This window comes from Neoarius graeffei, chromosome 24 (assembly GCF_027579695.1).
Source record: "Neoarius graeffei isolate fNeoGra1 chromosome 24, fNeoGra1.pri, whole genome shotgun sequence".
NCBI lineage: Eukaryota > Metazoa > Chordata > Actinopteri > Siluriformes > Ariidae > Neoarius > Neoarius graeffei.
In genome coordinates, this window is record NC_083592.1 from 40,507,600 (window position 1) to 40,529,734 (window position 22,135).

Here is a 22,135-nt window from a genome sequence, read left to right on the forward strand (position 1 = left end):
AATCCCAAAAACAGGTATAACACAATTAACAAAAGATACAGTAAATTATAAGTTCATACAAATAATATAAGTTTATGAGATTGTATCTGATTCATTTCCTTTCCTTCTCCTCTTGTCCCTCTGTTTTTCATATGCATGAACTCTTTTCTCGTTGACTTTGTCACATATTTGACGAATCATCTTTCTCCATTCAGTTCGATTCTCTACTTTTGTCTTCCATTGGTCGAGAACATCACATTTCAACACACTTTTACACGTGTCTTTATATCTGAGCTTTGGACGACCAACAGGACGTTCTCCTTCAGTTAATTCACCATATAGTAAGGATTTCACTGGACGATCATCCTCCATTCTGGACACATGGCCTAGCCAGCGTAGTCGACTTCTTACCAATTTCTATGTCTTCCACACATGCTATTGCGAGGACTTCTTCGTTGCTGATATAATGGTCCCATTTTATCTTCAGTATTCTCCTTAAATGACGCTGTTGAACTGTACGGAGTTGCCTAACTTGTTGATGGTTCAAAGTCCATGTTTCACTGCTATACATTAGTAGCGGCATAAGGCGTTGATTGTAGACCTTTACTTTAGTGGTATAGGTTAGGTCATGCGAGTCAAAAACTCGATGACGCAATCTTCCAAAAGCACACGAATTTGCTTGGATTCGTGCTGTTAATTCTTCCTTTATTGAACAGTCATTTGTTACGTAGCTACCAAGATACTTAAAGCTGCTGACATTCTTTAATTTGGTGTGATCGATGAGAAATTCGGCTTCTGGTCCAATGCACATTGTTTCAGTTTTTGTGGTGTTAATGTATAGACCCATCTTTTTAGCTACCGGTAGATCATTGTAGGCAGTGAGAAGGATTTGTAAACCATCGGGTGTCACTGAAAATTGCTATATGATCTGCATATTGTGCCTCTCTGATGTGGTGGGGAGCACTGTGATTGTGCTCCCCACCACCATCAACGAATACCAATGGAGGGAATATTTTTTGGAATAGTCTTCATCTCTCCAGTACAGTTACAGAGACTTGTAGATTGATGAGCAATGAAGCTGTTCAAAACCTTACTTAGATATTTTGCTGTTTTATTCCTATATATGGTCATTCATTTGCTTACAAAAGTGCTTATTGCCCTCCTGCTTTACAAAATTTCGTTGTATAATTACAGTGAGAATAAAGTCTTATCTTACAGTGCACAGCCAAACAAATTCACAGTGGTGCTAAAACATGACACAGGTCATTGAGAAATTTGACCTAATTTACTGGGTAAAGCAGAGAACAGAAATCCATTTTTAGTTCTACTTCTTGTAACCATGTCTATGGACATTCTCAGAATTATGCAGGAACAGTAGGTAGGAATAAGCAGGATGACATGAAGAGTCAGCAAAAGGAAAATTACAAAACAAAAAACCCACACACGCACAAGCAGCGAGGTTAAAATCAGTCGGGCTGGGATCCTCTTTAATTTAGGACATCACAAACAATCATCTTGCATAATTTCTGACATTGCAAATATAGGAATTTACATTTCTCATCTTACTTTGTCCCATTTCAGGCACGTAATCTACCATCGTTTCTCAAATCGAAGACAAAGACAGATGGGGGATATTTTTGCTTGTAAAGTACCAGGATGCTACAAGAACATAATAATATACAATAATGCCATATTTCTTGTTTGATTGTTTTGCATAAATTCATACATTTACAAATGTGGCATTTCTTCTGTTAGAAGTTTCAATGGATAAAACACAAGGGGACGTATAAAACATGATTACTGACAAAAGTAGAAAACACTTAACACTATTAGTGGGATGAAAATGTTATGCTACATGAAGAGACATCTCAGTCTTTGTATATCTGTGACATACACACACTGACACTGTAGATGTGCCAGTATATCATCTCAGAATTGACATTCAGTCATCGACATGGACACGAGAGCTGCTTTTGGATTCAGTCGTTAGTATCAAATGTAGAATCCCAACCCTAATTTGGTATCAAGCTTTTTTTCTATAATGCTGGAAAACATACTAATACAATTCTGTGCAATGGTTAAAAAAGGAGTGATATGGGGAATTTTTCACTCCTAGGTGACATTTGTAGAAACTTTGGGATCTGTCCGTTAGTGGAGGGTTTTCTTCTTCTTCCACCACTACCTGTGGAGGGGAAGGTGCAGGCCGTTGAGGGACGACAGGGGAGGGTGGTACTCCAACTGAGCCAGGAGAGAGAAGTGATCAGAGGGGATGTGTGGGTGGGGGCATCCGGTGATGCAATTGTCCACCAACCACTGGGTTTCAAGAGGACCCAGCAGTCCCAGCACATTCATGTGGGTTTTGGAGAAGAAAATGTAATCGATCACACCCTGGAATGAGAGGAGCGATGGCTGTTATAGAATCAATGGAGTTGTTTTTTTTTTTGCAAAATAATAATAATTTAATGAACACCTCAGCTCCTTCACTGGTTATACCACTCAAGTATTGATAGTGTGTGAAATAGAATAATGCTACAATAGGGCTACATGTGCAAAATGGGGGGGGGGGGGGGGGTGTGTGTGACCCCAAGTGTGTATGTTGGTTTTTCCCCCAAAACATCAGATGTCACCGAATGTGGCATGGGCTGAATTTTGGCAAACAGGCAAAATACTCATTAAAAAACTGCTCTGATCCCAAAATCTGATGCTATTTAAAACACTAACACTCTAAGCCTAGAGTATGTTGTTGTGCCAAGGATTCAAGGATTCTAGAAGAATTTCACAATTAGTAATAACCGTCAAAGCAAAGCAAGACTGCAATCTGTGAAAATATCAAGAGGAGCAACGGTGTCTTCCTACAATACATGTAGCCTGATAGAACATCCTAAATATAAACTCAGCACAAGCAGTTCATTGCTAGCGGCATACAACCACAACCAACACTGCAGCAAATACCGGCAAAGGAAAATATACAATCCCAATTTCAAAAAAAGTTGGGATACTGTGTAAAAGGTAAATGAAACAGAATGTGATCATTTGCAAATCATGGAAATCTTATATTTCATTGAAAATAGTACACCGATAACATAAATGTTGAAAAACGTGTGCCCATTTTGTATTTGATGCCAGCAACATATTTCAAAAAAGTTGGACCAGGGGCATGTTGACCACTGTGTTGCATCACCTCTACTTTTAACCACACTGTGGAATGTTTAGGAACAGAGGAGACCAGTTCCTGTAGTTTTGAAAGTGAAATGATGTCTCATTCTAGCCTGATAAACAATTTCAGCTGATCAACAGTTCAGGGTCTCCTTTGTTGTATTTTGTGCTCCATAATGGGCCACAACGTTTAAATCTGGACTGCAGGCAGGCCGGTTTAGCACCCGGACTCTTTTAATATGGAGCCATGCAGTTGTAATATGTGCAGAATCCTGTTTGATATTGTCTTGCTGAAATAAGCAAGGCCTTCCCTGAAAAAGATGTTGTCCAGATAGCAGCATGTTGCTCCGACACTACTACACCCCATACCATTACAGATGCTGGCTTTTGAACTGTGTGCTGATAACAAGCCAGATGGTCCTCCTCCTCGTTAACCCAGAGGACAACAGGTCCATGATTTCCAAAAAGCATTTCAAATTTTGATTCATCAGACCACAGGGCAGTTTTCCACTTCATCTCCATCCATCATAAATGAGCTCATGCCCAGATCAGGTGGCGGTGTTTTTGGATATTGTTTATATTCAGTGCCCTTCACGATTGGCACCCCTTGTAAAGATTAGTAAAAAGTAGCTTCATCTCACTGAAAAAAAAAAAAAGTCCAACCTTTAATTGAAATAAATTTATTCAGAGTAAAACAAATCCTCATCAAGAAAGAATTATTTTCAACAAAAACATGTGCCACTATTATTGGCACCCCTGCATTTAATACTTTATACAACCTCCCTTTGCCAGTAGAACAGCACTGTGTCTCCAATAACATTTTATAAGGTTGGAGATATAGAGCAGGACATCCGACACCATTCATCTCTACACAAAATCTCTCCAGATCATCCAGGGTCCTCGGCCCTCTCTTGTGCTCTCTCCTCTTCAGCTCACCTCACAGAATTTCAATGGGGTTCAGGTCAGGGGACTGACACGGCCAGGGCAGAAGCTTGATTTTGTGGTCAGTGAACCATTCTTGTGTTGATTTGGACACATGCTTCGGATCATCGTCCTGCTGGAAGATCCAGTGACTACCCAGTTTTAGTTTCCTGGCAGAGGAGCAGGTTTTGATTTAAAATATCCTGGTATTTCATGAAGTTCATGATGACATGTACTCTAACAAGGTTTCCAGGGCCTTTGGAGGAAAAACAGTTCCAAAACAATCACAGAACTTCCACCATATTTCACAGTTGGGATCAGGTTCTTTTCATTATAGCCATCCTTCTTTTCACACCAAACCCAACTTCAGCGTTTATTGCCAAAAAGCTCCATTTTTGTTACATCAAGACAGAGAACATGGTTCTAGTCAGAGCCGTAGTAGCATTTCGCAAACTTCACATGCTTACGTTTGTGGCACATTTGACAGAAAATGCCTTTTTTTTCTGGCAAACCTTCCAAATAATCTGTTGGCTATTTTTAGCCATTTTTATAACCATTCCCTGATTTATGAAGGTTAACACACCTCTGCCTAATTTGGTTTGTGTGTTCTCTTTTCTTTAGGACTGGCGCGTGTTTAGTGTGTCCGCCTCTCGATCGGGAGATCTACTCACGGTTGGGTCATACTAAAGACCGTCATAAAAATGGTGCCTACTGGCAAGGCATGCTGCAATAGAGATACAAGTGGGGAGTCACGCTCTCGTGGTTACCAGAGGACTAGCCCCCCACTGCAACCCTAGCTATGTAATATAGGCGAGAGCTACAAAACGGAAGTCGGCACTGCCAAATGCCGACCTCCATTTCGTAGCCCTCGAATGGTGCAGTAAGGACTTTGACTTTGTTCTCTTTTCTTTCCTATGTTGATGGATGACTGAGGGAATTTGGCCTCTGTGTCACCTCTACTCCAGTTAATCAGGAAGTCATGGATTACAGCTTGAAAGTTCCTACACACTCCAATCAACTCAACAATGTACAATTTAAATGGGAAACATGCTTCAGTTACACGGTCAATAATATTGGCATGTGTTTTTGTTGAAAATAATTATTTCATAATGAGGGATTTGTTTTTCTCTGAATAAACAATTGTATTTCAATTAAAGGTTGGATTTTTCTCATTTTTTCCATGTCAGATGAAGCCACTTCACCAAAAGGTGACTTTTTTCTAACCCTTTTTACCAAGCTTTACAAGTGGTATAAATAATTGTGGATGCAGCGACGAACTGTGTTCACAGATGATAGTTTTCGTACGTGTTCCTGAGTCCAGGCAGTGATTTCCACTCCAGAATCGTGTCTGTTTTTAATGTAGTGTCGCCTGAGGGTCTGAAGCTCACAGGCATCTGATACTGGTTTTCAACCTTGTCCCTTGCGGACTGTCCATCATTTAAATATCTTTGAATGATCTTATGTAGCGTAGATGATGCGATCCCCAAATTCTTTGTAATTTTACACTGAGGAACGGTATTCTTAAATTGTTGCAATATTTGCTCACACAGAGCGGTAAACCTCTTCCAGTCTTTACTCCTGAGAGACTCCGCATCTCTGGCATGCTTGTTTTATACCCAAAACAATTAACCTAATTAGAGGTTTTTTTTTAATAGCATTACCCAACTTTTCCAGTCTTTTGTTGCCCGTCCCAACCTTTTTGAATGTGTTGCTGGCACTAAATTCAAAATGAGCATATATTTTTAAATAAATAAATCTCAGTTTCAACATTTGGCATGTTGTCTTTGTACTATTTCCAATTAAATATAGGGTTTCTATGATTTGCAAATTATTGCCTTCTGTTTTTATTTACATTTTACAGAGTGTCCCAACTTTTTTAGACTTAGGGCTGTATACGGACAACCAAAGGTGAGTGAAAATGCCCTCTTACCAAGCATGCTCTTGAACATTAGCTATTATTGGTCTTTGACAGCGAGGGACTCTGATGCAATGAAGGCACTAAAACATACTTTTCCTATAGCCATGGAAACCACGTTCCACTGCAACTACACTCAATCTGAGGCAACACAGTAACTGTAGCTGGCTAATGTTATAAAGTAGGAGCATAGTAACCTAAGTGAATGAACACACGTATGCTTTTTGTGACCAGTATTTAAATCAAGGAAACATAATCAGAGCGAAATAAAATGATCAATCATCCCTGATTGATTAATACTAAGCAGGTTACTCATTTGGGTATCAGTAACTCAGGAGCACCAAAAATCTTGAACTCATTGGGGGGGGGGGGGGGGGGGGGGGGGGGGGGGGGCTGATATACCCCCAATCAAAATAATATGTAGGTCAAGGTTTCCAGATTCCAGTTCTGGAGAGCAAGAGTCCAGCTCAGGTTTAGCAGATAGATATTGTATGTCAGAGGATGGACACTGTACTGGGCTCTAGCCTTCCAAGACAAGAACTGGGAAGCCCTGATATACTGTACCATGGCTTTTCACCTTAAAGTCATAGGTGTAATTAGTGTAAGGCATCAAATTGCTCTCATAAGCGCTCTTCAGCTGGAAACTGTGCGTAATGCTGCCGTCTGGTTTGCCGTTCTTGCCATTGCAGCTGAAGTTGGTCAGACATTCACTGTAGCGTAGCTCTTTGAAGTCTTTGTGATTCTCAGCGACCCCGCCGTTGCTCAGGTATTCCACCACACCTTCAAAAGCATAAAAGTTAAGGTCATAGCACAATAAAAAGCCAACATTCATGTGGATCAGTGACATCATGCAATTTTAGAAAAAAAATTAAACAATTAAATTAATTCAGGTTTTATGGCAACAAAGAAAAAAAGAGAAGCACCACAATTTCAGGCAATTGTGGTTTTAATGCAGTTTCGCTTTCTCTAATTGAGTCTAAAATAAGGCTTGGAAACGTCCCAATATCCAGTAACACAAGCCCTTATGTAATAATAAATACCACAAACAACTATATATGGCAAAAGAAAAATTATAAACCAAGGTATTTGTGTTCCTTACTGAAAACATGGTGCACTGCTGTGGCTGATCAAATGTGACTACCCCCCCCCCCCCCCCCCCCCCCCCCCCCAGACAGGGGGAAGGGGAGGGTGGGTGGGGGAATTTCCCTGGTATTAAAAAGATTTTGTGCTACACTGGGTAAAAATTAGTCTTTCCCTGTCCATGTAATGCTGCTGCTTGTGTAATTAAGTTCATCTCACATCTAATTTGCTTGAAAAAGCAAAATTCGACACATGCTATGATGCTTTGTAATCAGAATAAGCAGCTTCTTGGTGATCATACCAGAGTCTGGAAGCGAGTTGAGGTCAGCACACAGGACGATCGGGAAGGAGGTGGAGTCTGAGCTGGCCCCAGTGGAGCTTAATGCCCTCTCAGCGATGCTCTTCAGCTCGGATAGGAACATGACGGTCTGGATGAGTTTGACGTCCGAGTATTCGGGGTCCCAGTGCATGTGAGCGTTAGCCACCAACAGAAGCTGTTTCTCTACGGGTGGTTTCAACCCTGCAGTACAACGTTAGCAAATTACCGTCAATTAAACAGCAGGGATAAGGTGAAGTGGTGGAGGTCTTTCAAAAATCATGAAGGAAATCACTTACCACAAGACTCTTTACAACAATAGATTCTAAAAGTCCTATTTTAGACCAGTCACATTTGTACTTTTGGAAACGTACAAAGCTGTCTCTGTGGTGGGTATGGAGCTAGAGACTGTCAGCAGTTGCTGACAAAAGGACGCTGAGCAGACTGCTCGCTATTATGGATAATGAAAGCCACCCCCTGCACACCATCTTCTCCAAACAGAGGAGCATGGTTAGTAGCAGGCTCCTTTCCCTATCTTGCAAAACAGACAAGTTGCTGAGATCTTTTGTACAGAGGGCCATTCAGCTTTTTAAATGGTACATTGAGAGGAAGGACTGTTTTTGATTTTAGTGCTTAAAGGATATGGGACATGAAACATAAAAGCACACTATATCAGTTGCTTTCCATTAAAAATATGAATTAATTGCATCAACAAACAAAATCATCTATTAAATTCAGCAAAATCGTTATATTCGTGATGATTATATGGCATTTCTGCTCGACTTCCGATATGCATTTTTTGCAACCGGAAGAGCCGCTGTCACGTGATCATACGTCACAAAAACTTTCGGGCACAGCACAAGCGGGTAGATGAATGGAGAAGTGGATGACAAGAAAATTGTTTTTATAGTTTTTAAAGTACATTGGACATCATACATTGGACATCATGGTGTATTGTGCTGCTTATGGTTGCAATAATTCCAATGGGAAATGCCCTGGAGTAAGTTTTTTTGCATTCCCCAAGGACCCGAAGCTGAGGAAAGTGTGGGCTCACCTGCGCATGCGCAGTAGGCTTCGCGCATGCGCAGTAGGCTTGGTAGGACAAATCCAAGAGGTAGGATAACTTTACAGAACACCTGTTGAAAAAACTTTGCACCTACTGTTTCCCACAAACTGTGTTCGGACCATTTCACTGAGGATTCTTTCAACATTAATACTCAGGTACTGAGCAATATTAATTCATGAAACATGAAACAGGAAGTATAAGGATGAGAAAAAAAAAAAACAGTTTAAATCGGGAAGCTGCGCACATTTGCGCCAGGCTGCACAAATGTGTGCAGCTTCCCGATTTAAACTGTTTTTTTCTCATCCTTATACTTCATGTTTCATGAATTAATATCGCTATTTTTTTTTTAAATCGGATCTGTGCGATTCAGCCGTGAAAAAGGCGGCATCCGCCGAAAGGCGCGCTGTTTGCATCCCTGCACGGAGGCCAGGGGACAGGGCAGGAATATTTTTGTTGATATGAGTGATCCGGTGCGATTTCGCGACCCCCCTGTTGAAGACCTCTGCGCTAAGCGACTGAAAGCCGAGGTAAGGATTAGTATTATAATTTTGGGTGTATCAATTATTGATTATCATAATTCTGACTCGTTTCGCCATTTTTAATGTTTTCATCTCGGACTCTGAAAGCATTGTATCTCAATCAATCTCGAAAAATATCAGCAAAAAAAAAAAAAACTAGCTTGCAACGGACTTTAGCTAGATCTATGATGAACTTTCAGTGTATGATACAAAAATAATACTTCTTTCAACAGATCATTAGCCTTTGAGCATAATTGTTTTTAACTTACCAGGAAGTGTTATCGAGCCGACTGCTTTCAGTTTCATGGGGATTGAATGAACTCTCACTCTCAGAATCATCTGACCCGTCAGAGTAAAGACATGATCTATGTTCATGTGAATTTCCAGCTATCGGTTCGAATTGATAGGGTCTAACTTCACATCTCTGTGAAACATCAGGAATGTCACTGTCGATGGTGTCCATTTCGGTAACCTGTTTACATTAGATTCCCAAGCGCTGGCTCCTTGGAAAGTTTTTGTGACGTCACGGGTCACGTGACCACCTAGCTAATTAACGAATCCTTGTTTTACGCTGATGTATAAAAAAAACTTGAATAATGTGGTGATTTTCACATTTTTGACGCCCTGCAGTGATTTAGATGGCATTTCTTATGTTCTTTATACATAATTATGCCCAGGTAAAAATCCATGTCCCATATCCTTTAAATTTGCTTGCTGCTATACTGTATCTCTACAATGGTTGAGTATGTTGCACAATTTTATTTTTAACATGAGGCTTTTAAACATGCTTTTTTTTTTTTTACATGCATAATTTATATTTTTATCTTTTATTGTTTTCTTTTTATATTCTGTGGTGCAGGAATTGTTTGCTTGTTTTTATATCCTTGGGATATGGATGTGTGTGTTAATTTTATTTTGTTTGTGTGCCTTTGTGTGCGTAGTTATGTGTATATGCTACTTGGACACCTCAATTTCCCTCGGGATTATTAAAGTCTGTCTGTCTGTCTGTCTGTCTATCTATCTATCTGCTTTTGCAATCATCATCAGTAATTGTGGGACACTGACTTAACACATGAATTTAATCACTCAGCTTGTGCCATGTCCATAAGTTTTTAAGCCTCTCCCTAAGAAATCACATCCTGACTTTATAATTACTTCAGTTTCCCAAGCAATTTCTTTTTTACATATTATTATTATTATTATTATTATTATAAGTAGTAGTAGTATTTTGGAGATAAGGGGGTTGATTATAAACAGCGCTGGGTTGTTTTTTTTTTAAATAAGTAGGAATATCAAGCATGATGTTGATGAAAGCACCATAGTACATGACCATTTGTGATGTTGATACCTTGCTTCAATCACAGAACTGTTCTTGAGTATGGACTGAAGCATTTCTGCCAAATAGATGAAAGTCAATAAAAAATGGCATGCTCAAAATTCTTATTTAAGCCCTTTGTTTTCTTTGGACATGTAATTTGCAAAATATGACGTTGGCAAGCAGATGCTAGGCAAAAGCTTTGCTGAACCAGAACTATCTTCACCACATTTCTGATAAAACGGAAATGTCAGTGGAAGGTACCTAGTCTGCCTGAAATAAGGCAGTTGATTTCACCCTTGCTTGATTTTCTGTAAAACCAAAAAAAGGTGACAGTTGATGCTGGTCTACAGGCTACAGTTCGCTCCTACATCACCACATTGGCTTCACACATCATGCACATCTGGTGTAAAAGTCAAACAATGATTAGCAGAGGACGGAGGCTGTAAGCACACTTTTATGGTTCTAAAGCAGTATGATTACCACATTTGATAAAGATTGCGCTGTAGTATGCAGAAATATTTCCTGTCTTCATAAGGTAGACAAAGTGTTAAATGACTCAGTGATGCCTGTGGCATACACTGCATATTCACACCTCTTTATCGCATCCTGATCACTACTATTTCAAACGGAAATATGGAAACTCGCTTCAAAATCAAACAACTGTCAGACACTGTAAATATGACCTCAAACAAAAAAATTCTGCCTCCTTCTCTCTCACACACACACACGCAAAAAAAAAAAGGTCATCAAACCCTCCCTCCTCTCTTCCTTTAAATTTATACTTGTATTTTATTTTATTTGAACTCAGCAAGCCTCTGGCAGGTTGTGTAGAATTTGAGCTATTTTCCTTGATATTTTCTCTTATAATAAGAGGATTTCCAAAGAACATTTCTCAAATGTTGCATGGCTATATGTGAACTGGTTTTGTATCAATCAATAAATATTGCCAAGCAATTAAAGAATAAAATTTTCTCAGCACAGAAGTGGCTTTGTTTCGGCAGCGGCACGGTGGTGTAGTGGTTAGCACGGTCGCCTCACAGCAAGAAGGTTCCGGGTTCGAACCCAGTGGCCGGCGAGGGCCTTTCTGTGTGGAGTTTGCATGTTCTTCCCGTGTCTGCGTGGGTTTCCTCCGGGTGCTCCGGTTTCCCCCACAATCCAAAGACATGCAGTTTGGTTGACATGGGGCGGCCTTGGGCTGAGGTGCCCTTGAGCAAGGTACCTGATCCCTGACTGCTCCCCGGGCGCTCTGGTGTGGCTGCCCACTGCTCTGAGTGTGTGCGTGTGCTCACTGCTTTAGATGGGTTAAATGCAGAGGATGTATTTCACTGTGCTTGAAGTGTGCATGTGACGAATAAAGGTTTCTTCTTCTATTCAGACTCCATTAAAAGGTTTAATACTCATATTTGCAGGATATACAGTGCCTGTGGAAAGGCTAATGACAAAGCTGTATCTTGCTAGAAGCTTAAGGTCATCTGTCTCAACTCTGCTTGGATAGAGTACACAAGTTTAACAGTTTTTGATCGTTATCAAACCCTGTTTCTTAAATCATTAATGATGTTGATTCGTCTGTACAGAGGGTATATATCCGTTGAATTTCAGCTGTTTATATTCAACATACAATTGCCGTCCAATTTATTACATTCATGCAGTGATTGAAATCAGCCCATCATATGGCAGCAGCACAGTGCACAAAAGGGGGAAACAAAAAACAAACAAAACAAAACAAAAAAACCAGCATCATGCAAATACAGGTCAACAGCTTCAGTTAACGTTCACACCAAACATCAGAATGAAGAAAAGGAAGTGAGAGTGATTTCTTTTTTTCATGCCATGTCAGCACCCAAAGCTATTTTATGACAAGAGCATTTCTAAAAGTTAATTATTTCTTGATAAATAAATAATTAACACTCTGAGGTCCTGGGCCTGTCAGACACACTGTGGCAGTCTGATAAACCTTGACATTTTTAAGTATTTCATCTAACTAAAAACATCCATGCAAAAGTGACACACATGGTTATATTCTGGCCACCCTCAGCAATAATAATAATAATAATAATAATAATAATAATAATAGAGAGAGTAAAGTGAATGCAATGAAATTTGTTTTTATTTAAATTAAGTGCAAACAACCTTACAAAAAACTATTTTCAGAGTCTTCAAACCTTGTTTGAAAAAAAAAAAGACTATAAATATATCTGCACAAGACTTTTGAAGTCTGAACCTTGTAAACATAGGTGTTGGCTACATAAAAGTAAGAACAGCATTCAGAAATGTTATGTACGGTAGTTTCAATACTAAACTGTAGAAACTTCAGACTACCTTTGTTTTCTCCAAAGCCAATTGCCCTTTCAAATGAATATTGATGAGGTAGGGGTAATTCGCCTGTAATCCCCCCCCGTCACTGTCAATAGAGAGCGTGCACGTGATGTCACGAGGTCACGTGATATTTGTTTATCTGCCATCTTGGACGGCATGGCCGCGCACAGAACTTAGACAAACCCGTTCTAATTATCAAGTGTGTGGGAGTAGATCTTTCGAGAATGGTTATATCTCGTTCAGCATTTGGTTGTACCAATAGATAGTTTTCACTGACGTCACGGCATTCCGGGAAACGCCCTCCAGCCGCCATCTTGTGGGGCTAACAAAACAGACCATCGCTATTACCGGCTACATTATCTCGGACGAATTTATAAAGTTATATAGTCAGTTTTCTAAAATAAAGATCAATGTCGGCAAAATCAAGCAAACGGAAGTATATGGATACATTGGACGACATCTCACGACAACGGTATGCAGCCAAACTGGCCTTGATTGGGGGAATTGACCCCTACGAAGTGGACAAAGATGCATTTTCAAGTGACTATGCAGGGCTGCCATCCATATCGTACCCTGATATTGTGAACTATTTCGTGAATAGTAAAAGTGCCTACACACTTGATGACCTCAAAGCATACAAGTCGCTGGAGTCATACAATTATTTTGTCTGTGGCTGGGTCCGTGAAGTCCACCATATAAAACCAAGTGACAGTCGTGTCGTAATTACAGCCAAGGTATGTAAACATTGGAATTTTAGAGCTCTCAACACTGCATATAAATATATGTGTGTATAATATCGAGTTGATTTAAGACAAATTTTACATCCATTAGTGGTATTACAGTACCATGTCAGTTCCAGTTAGGCATCCTCCAGAGATTGTTTACACGATGTTTTCATCTCATCTCATTATCTGTAGCCGCTTTATCCTTCTACAGGGTCGCAGGCAAGCTGGAGCCTATCCCAGCTGACTACGGGCGAAAGGCGGGGTACACCCTGGACAAGTCGCCAGGTCATCACAGGGCTGACACATAGACACAGACAACCATTCACACTCACATTCACACCTACGGTCAATTTAGAGTCACCAGTTAACCTAACCTGCATGTCTTTGGACTGTGGGGGAAACCGGAGCACCCGGAGGAAACCCACGCGGACACGGGGAGAACATGCAAACTCCACACAGAAAGGCCCTCGCCGGCCCCGGGGCTCGAACCCAGGACCTTCTTGCTGTGAGGTGACAGCGCTAACCACTACACCACCGTGCCGCCCCTACACGATGTTTTGGTTTCCAAAAACAAACTTAAACACAATTGATTGTTTATTTAAACAACTTACCACTTATAAAATGATCGGAGCAGACTTTGCTGTGTTTGGAAGGCTGATAATCCTTGCGGTTGATTCTTGCAAGCCATAGATTTCTCCTTTGTATGCCGAGTTTCTTTGTTTGCTCGCCTTCGTGCTCCCGTACAGTGGGAATTCCATAAAAGCTCCGCTTGACGTCATCATCTGACCCATTACGACAGCCTTGAATACAACAGGTGTGCACCATTGCTAGCTTTAAATAGCCTGCTTGGGTTCTTTTGAAGACTTTGTACTCGCGCGTTACAGTGTGTGCTCAGTGACCCGTACGGTAAGCTTGACCCGCAAGATGGCCGCCACTAGGGAATCCCCGACTCTGTGACGTCATGTGAAAACTATCTATAGACAGGGCCAAAAGGAGGGCCTGTCATTTTATAGATTCCCCGCAGACGAGGAGAGACACGAAAATGGGTGTCTGCTGTGCGAAGAGAAAACTGGTACCCCAGTTCTACCAGCCGAATTTGTAGTGAACACTTCATATGAGGTAGGTGTAATCTAATTCAATACTCCTAGTACATCTGTTAAGTTGATTTTCGGATTGAATGATAACCGCATACTTAGAAACTAGACAGAACAGTGTTTGTGGCCGTCAGTCCGCTTGATCTCTAATGTTTAAAATGGCTATGCCTAGCCCTACTACCCTGGCCTAGTCTATGACAATGTTTTATTTTTTTGGCTCATATATGCCTTTGAAAGTTCAATCCATAGTAGGGATGGCGAAAACTAAAAAAAATCTTGACCGACCACCGAGCCTCATTAGCCGGTTAAAGTCGGTTAACCTAGGAGTTTAAACAGGGATGCAAACGGCGCGCCTTTTGGTGGATGCCGCCTTTTTCACGGCTGAATCGTGCAGATCCGATTTTTTTTTTTTTTAGGGGGGGCGTTGTAGTGTCTGAATAATTTCAATCAGAGTAAATTCTGTATTAAAATGACTAAATAAGCAAATGCCGTTACAGTCCATGAAACATAGGAAGTATGAGAAAAAAACAGTAAATCAGAAAGCTGCGCATGTTTTCGCGGAAGCTGCGCAAATGTGCGCAGCTTTCTGATTTACTGTTTTCTTCTCATATCTGGAACGGAGTTTAGATTTCGAACATTCTTACGATAAAACGTCCTGCATAATCTCTTTATGATAAACGTCTTAATGCCACTTACCCGTGAGGTTATCAAGTAGACATTCTTCTTCGGAACCTTCCAGAGGTATAGTTGGGATACGCATCCCGCAACAAAATATTTATAAGCTTCCAGGCTCTTGTAAGCTTTGAGGGCTTTGCCAGTGTAACACAATTCACGATTAACAAGAAAATTGTAAATGTCGTGGTAGGCCAGATCGGGCAAATCGCCGGCACCGCAGCTCCAAATTTCCCTGAACAAGGATTGCGGCAAGTTGTACGGATCTGCAATCCCCAACCTGGAACACTTTTCCACGTAACGCTGCCTCACGTCACCTTCAAGATGCTGAACAAAATTAGACAAGTTATCGCACGATGTAGATGGGATATTTTCCGAATTTTCTTGGGGATTACTCCCTGGATCCATTACGCTTGCGCAAGGTAAACAATCCTGAAGCCGTCCAATATGGCGGAGTATACACGGCCGGGTCACGTGACTGCACATCCTCTATAGTCCATTTGTCAAAGACAAAAACGCTGGCCCTGGCCACTGTACCTCCCTGCCCCCACACCTCTCTGCTTGGAAAGTTACTGCAAAGAAAAGAAGCCCTAAAAGCCAAAGCTATCACAGTCACAGATTAAATACTCTGGCTTCTTCTAAATCGTATAATAAATATGCCTTCTTCAACTGTAAGATACTCAATAAAATGTTCACTAGCTAATGATCATCCCTGGATTGTGGCTCTCTGCTGTCAGTCCTCATCTGGATGCCAAGCATCATAACAGTTCTTGTCAGGTTGAAGGCAAAGGAAAACATCACACGTTTTGCACTTCCACAGGGTTTTTGTTTTCCTTCCCTGCAACCTGCAGTACACACAGGCTCTGCGACCATCACCAGCCCTATTCCCATTTGTGTTCAGCTCAATCCCACAAACTGGCTTGTGAGCCTTGCCAACTTTCTTCAGAGGAGCCTTTGAGGCCTCAAAATGAAGTGGCATACCACACAGCTGTGCAGTGAGCTCCTCCATGAAATCCCTGTGGCTCAGGCTTTTCTTCTGCATGTTTTGCACGAGTTCTTTGTGGAGGATGAAGGCATTTGTTGCAGCAACGTACAGGAAGTGAAGAAAAAGCTTCTTGTACCACTTCACAGTTTTGTGCTGTGTAGTACTGGATCAACTGGTCAGACAAGTCCACACCACCCATGAACTTGTACTCTACCACGGGTTTGGGGCATGGAACAGACTGTCTTGACCAGGCACTTCCTCAAAGTTTCTCAGTTGGTATGGAAACAAGGGAACATGTGCACTTGTTTATACCGGTGAAATGGGGCGTGTTCTCACCTCCCCTTGCTACACAATGAGCAAATGATGACACTGATGTTCCATGAGCTTAACATGTGAATAGCTGATGGGTGTGTCGTTAAGAGGCTGCTACTGGCTGAAGTACTGAAATTCGTAAGATTTGTTTTTATTCTCTTTACAAAGTGCTAAAGGGCGGCACGGTGGTGTAATGGTTAGCACTGTCGCCTCACAGCAAGAAGGTCCGGGTTCGAGCCCCGTGGCCGGCGAGGGCCTTTCTGTGCGGAGTTTGCATGTTCTCCCCGTGTCCACGTGGGTTTCCTCCGGGTGCTCTGGTTTCCCCACAGTCCAAAGACATGCAGGTTAGGTTAACTGGTGACTCTAAATTGACCGTAGGTGTGAATGTGAGTGTGAATGGTTGTCTGTGTCTATGTGTCAGCCCTGTGATGACCTGGCGACTTGTCCAGGGTGTACCCCGCCTCTCACCCATAGTCAGCTGGGATGGGCTCCAGCTTGCCTGCGACCCTGTAGAACAGGATAAAGTGGCTAGAGATAATGAGATGAGACAAAGTGCTAAAGATATATATGAAAATTAGAAGATTCAAGGTGTCTAGTGGTGTTACTTGAATGTTTCTAGCACAAAAACTCACGGAGCTTTAGATGTGTGTGTTTACAAATGCCGCTTTTCCACTACCAACGCGGCTGAGTTGGGCTGAGCCGTGCCGTGCTGAGTTGGGCTGAGTCGAGCTGAGTGGGGCTGTTGGAGTTGCATTTCGACTACAACCGCGCTGAACCGTGCTGGCTGGAAGTGGGTGGACACATTGGGTGGAGTTAGCGAAAGTGGGTGGACGTCACATGATGTCGTTAGGCGGCGCAAACAGTGACATCAGTGACCTTTTAAGCGGTCGTCTCACGACCCGGATAGTAAACAATAAACATGGAGTCGTTAGTGTTGCTGGTCTTGGTGCTGTGGCTTGTTGTCACCGACAACGCCAACAGATACTGGCAAGAGCGTATAGATGAGGCGAGCCGCATAAGGCTTCAGAAATTCTCGTAATTCTTCTTCTTCCGGGTTTACGGTGTTCACAGATCCCAGCGCGCTCGCGGGGCGTGTGTGGGCATGTGAGGACACTCCTCCTCACCAATCAGTGCACAGGGGAGTGTCTCCTCACGCCCCTAGCCCCACTCGGCTCGGTTTGGCTCGCTTCAGCCCCACTCCAAAACCGTGCGAGTTTTGGGGGCTGAGCAGGGCTGAAGCGAGCTGAGTCGTGCTGTTCTGAGGTAGTCGAAACGCGAGCCGTGTCGGGCTGAAGTGAGCTGAGAAAGGGTAGTGGAAAAGGGCCATAACAGTCCTAAAAGTCCCCTGTGGAGGGTCGGCGACCTGAGTGTTAAAACAAAGTTACATAAATAAGTAAATGAGATGGTTCAGATACACAGGTGATAAATTCTAAAACTTTTTGTGGTGACACCTTGTTAAAATCCATCATCCAAAGTACTTTGAGAATAAAATCGTTCCTCTGTAGCGTTTAAACCAGCAGGACAACACAAAGTAAAATATGCTTGATTGTCAGAGATATCCTACAGAAATGGCATGATGGTTCTTCACCCTTTAATATAAAAACAAGGGTGACCCTTGAATGACCAGCACGATGCCTGGTATATACTACTTGATCATGTTCGGTTTTAAAGGAGAATAAAAGTGGCTTATTGATGGCAGGGTTGATTTCATACAATTGGTTTTCAAGACGGGGCGGCACGGTGGTGTAGTGGTTAGCACTGTCGCCTCACAGCAAGAAGGTCCTGGGTTCGAGCCCCGGGGCCGGCGAGGGCCTTTCTGTGCGGAGTTTGCATGTTCTCCCCGTGTCCGCGTGGGTTTCCTCCGGGTGCTCCGGTTTCCCCCACAGTCCAAAGACATGCAGGTTAGGTTAACTGGTGACTCTAAATTGACCGTAGGTGTGAATGTGAGCGTGAATGGTTGTCTGTGTCTATGTGTCAGCCCTGTGATGACCTGGCGACTTGTCCAGGGTGTACCCCGCCTTTCGCCCATAGTCAGCTGGGATAGGCTCCAGCTTGCCTGCGACCCTGTAGAAGGATAAAGCGGCTAGAAATAATGAGATGAATGAGGTTTTCAAGACCTTCATCTCATTCAGTCTGCCATATAAGATGCAAATATAAGATGCCAGCACATGTCTGAGGTCTAAAGCTGGGATTTTACATTCAGTCTGACTCTTTTGGCCAGAATTAAGAAAACGTGTGATCTCTGTGACTTTGATTGTGACATGGATGTTGGTTTGAGTATTACAGAAACTGCTGGCCTCCTGGGAATCTCTCTTTTACACACACACCCCTTGGACCTTCCTGATCCATCCTGATGCCCTATGTCTGGCTAGAGACTCGTCACATCACTCTTGTAGAGGACGGCCCCATATGGACAGTCAAAAGTCGCACTTGGAAGACGCTCTGAACTCTTACAGTAATGCTTTTATGGCTGAGGACTACAGTTGACTTGCTAACTTTAGGACTGCAGTTGTCATGAACAGTTTTGCACTCAAGTTTCCATCAATGAACAGTTTAGAACTTCATGTTAGAACTTTTAAAATGCTATAATCACGTTGTCTGTTATCACCCAAATGAGGATGGGTTCCCTTTTGAGTCTGGTTCCTCTTAAGGTTTCTTCATGTCGTCTGAGGGAGTTTTTCCTTGCCACTGTCGCTACAGGCTTGCTCATTGGGGATAGACTAGGGATAAAATTAGCTCATGTTTAAAGTCACTCAAATTCTGTAAAGCTGCTTTGCGACAATGTCTATTGTTAAAAGTGCTATAAAAATAAACCACACACACACACACACACACACACACACACACACACACACACACACACACACCAGGCTTGTAGTACTCGGGTCCAGGACTCGGACTTGAGTCTGACTCGTGCCCTAATTTTAAGGACTCGTGACTTGACTTGGACTCGTGCATTAACTGCATTTGGACTCATACCTTGGAGACGAGGACTCGGATTTTTTTTCTTTATTTTTTGTAACGTGCCATAATAATTTGGCATAAGATATTTATATCTACATTAATTTTTGTATTAATTTCACACAAGAGTGTCACACCTGTGCGCCTTGACACGTGCATCAGATAGACTCTCAGGTGCACTCTGGACAGTACGCGAGCCAAGCGGGTTCGGATGCTCTCGCGCGCGCCGTAAACGACTCGCACCTGTACAGGATTAAGGCACAATCAGCATGCTTATATACAAACTGTGAAAACACACTTTCTTTGCAAAGTATTGAGTTGTGTTGCTGACACATACATATTACTGAGCCTTATTTCCTTGTTTGAGTTCCTGTTTCTCGTCTTTGATTCTGCTGAGTCTACGATAGCCTGTTTGTGCCTCGGTTGATCTATTGCCCCTCGCTCGACCTATTGCTCGTTTCACTGTTTTCACTGTTCAATGTTCAGGAATAAACTATGTTAATGGTGCTAAAACAGCCACCGTCAAATGGTGCGGCTGGAGTGCTGGACTCGACTCGGATCAATAGTGGATTCGACTCAATTTTTTTTTTTAAATGACTTGGACTTGACTCGCACACGAACACTGGGGACTCGAGACTGGATTTGGACTTGAGGTTTAGTGACTCGGCTACAACACTGACTGATACACACAGACACAAAGTCTTTACAGTTTACACAGAATCCCCCCCCCCAAAAAAAAGTCATCCTGTAAGCAGAGGGTGAAACACCTTTCTGATGAGAGAGAGAGAAATCAGAGGAAGATGACCAAACTGGTCTGAGCTGACAGGAAGTCTATATTAACTCAAATAAGCATTCTTTACAAGTGTGGTGAGCAGAAAAGCATTTCAGCAGGAACAACACATCAAACCTTGAGGCCGAAAACCGCATCAGGGTTCACTCTTGTGAGGCAAGAACAGGAGTCTGAAGCCATCATGGGCACCCAGACTGGACAGACGAAGAGTCCAGAAAATAAAAAATAAGATGGTCTTTTCTAGTCTTCAACTATCCAATTTTAGCAGGGCTCGTCATTAAGGACTGCCCAGGGCAAGTGAAACACGCATTCGGGCAAGTGGGATATGTCCCCGAGATGCCCGACTGGGCAAGTTGGAATGAGCATATATTACGAACTAGCACCACAAAAATTAGGCTTTTTGATCTTTTATTTCAGTTCCTAAAAGCATCCCTCACTACGTATCTGTCATCATGTCTTGGCGGTTTTCTTAGTCTCGGTTTCATTTACTGCTTTGCAAGTTATTTTATATACCCCCCGCTGTTGTAGTATGGTACGCATACTGTTTATAGACCCCTTGTGCATGACGTCATGCATCACATGAGAATTACAGCTGGGGTCAGACAGACACCATCTTTCATGCAAGCAAGGCTTAATCTGTCTTCAATGTGGTTAATTTTTGCGCTGTTTTTGCTTCTTCAAACAGAGAAATAGATAAAAAGCATTACCGTCTCCCCACTATCAAGAAAAACGCTAACAAGTAAAAGCAAATGCTTCAAGAACAACGGGGAAATGAGCGGTTAAAGAATACAAGGAGAGGAGCTCAGCCTGAAAACTCCAGAGAAATTCATGATTGTATTTAAAAATTACAAAAACAGAAAGTTGGAAGTGAGGATGGAAGAGTTTGCTTAAGAATCTTGTTTTATTTTTTTTTTCTGCTTGCATTCAAGTTAGCTCTTTCATGAACTTGTTTGATTTTCTTACAGGTGAAGCCGCTTCCTTATTCAACACAGATTGGTTTCAAACAACTTGGGTCTGGGAAAAAAAAAAATAATAATAATAATACTTGCCACCCCCCCAGGTCAAGTGGGTTTAAAAGTTAATGTCAAGCCCTGTTGAGCGAGTCTGTGTCCATGATAGCTTCAGATTCTTGTTCTTGGCTGACAGGAGTGGAAACTAATGTAGTCTTCTACTGAGTTACAAGATCCTTTCTGGCAACTTGAACCAATCTGTGAACATTAACTGAAGCGCTTGACCTGCAGCATCTGCATGAGTTTCTGCACTGCACTACTGCCACATGCTTGGCTGATTACATAATTGCATGAATGTGCAGGTGTTCCTAATAAAATGGACAGTGAGTGTATGTCAACATTCAGTGACACTATATGGCCATAAGCATACGGACATGTAAATATCACACCCACATGTGGTTCTTTCCCAAACTGTTGCCATAAAGTGTGAACCACACAATTGTATAGGATGTCTCTGTATACTGTAGCATAACTTCCCTTCACTGGAGCCAAGAGGCCCAAATCTGTTCCAGCAGGACAATGCCCCTGTGCACAAAGCGAGCTCCATGAAGACATGGTGTGCCAAGGTTGGAGCGGAAGAACTCGAGTGTCCTGCACACACCGCTGACCTCAGTCCCACTGAACACATTTGGGATGAACTGGAACACTGACTCTGGTCTTCTCATCCGACATCAGTGCCTGACCTCACCAATGCTCTGGTGACTGAATGAACAAATCCCTACAGCCACACTCCACAATCTAGTGGGAAGAAAAGTGAAGGCTGTTCTAATAATAGTGATAAGAGGACTATATCTAGACGGATGTTCAACAAGTGCAAATGATTATGACTGGTCAAGTGTGCACATACTTTTGCAATATAGCGTATGTGGTTACATTTTCCTATTTATCATGAAATTAGAAGACAGAGCAATAACCTTCACTGACATCAAAGAGACTGAGGGCAGCAAGAGGTGTTTCTGAAGCAAGTTTGTTATCTGATAAAGAACCATATAAAAGGCAGA

General features: G+C 42.1%; 1 protein-coding gene across 2 annotated transcripts in view; it reads right to left on the bottom strand.

Moving 5' to 3' along the window:
* Positions 1 to 1,435: 1,435 nt before the first annotated feature.
* Positions 1,436 to 22,135, bottom strand: part of cnot6l (CCR4-NOT transcription complex, subunit 6-like) — a 60,230-nt gene continuing 39,530 nt past the window's right edge. For both annotated transcript variants that reach the window (XM_060907235.1, XM_060907236.1), the window contains 3 exons: positions 7,353 to 7,571; positions 6,549 to 6,751; positions 1,436 to 2,367 (listed from right to left, as the gene is read on the bottom strand). In XM_060907235.1, the coding sequence (XP_060763218.1) occupies positions 2,158 to 2,367; positions 6,549 to 6,751; positions 7,353 to 7,571 (632 nt within the window). In that variant the 3' untranslated portion in view covers positions 1,436 to 2,157. The remainder of the gene's footprint in view (positions 2,368 to 6,548; positions 6,752 to 7,352; positions 7,572 to 22,135) is intronic.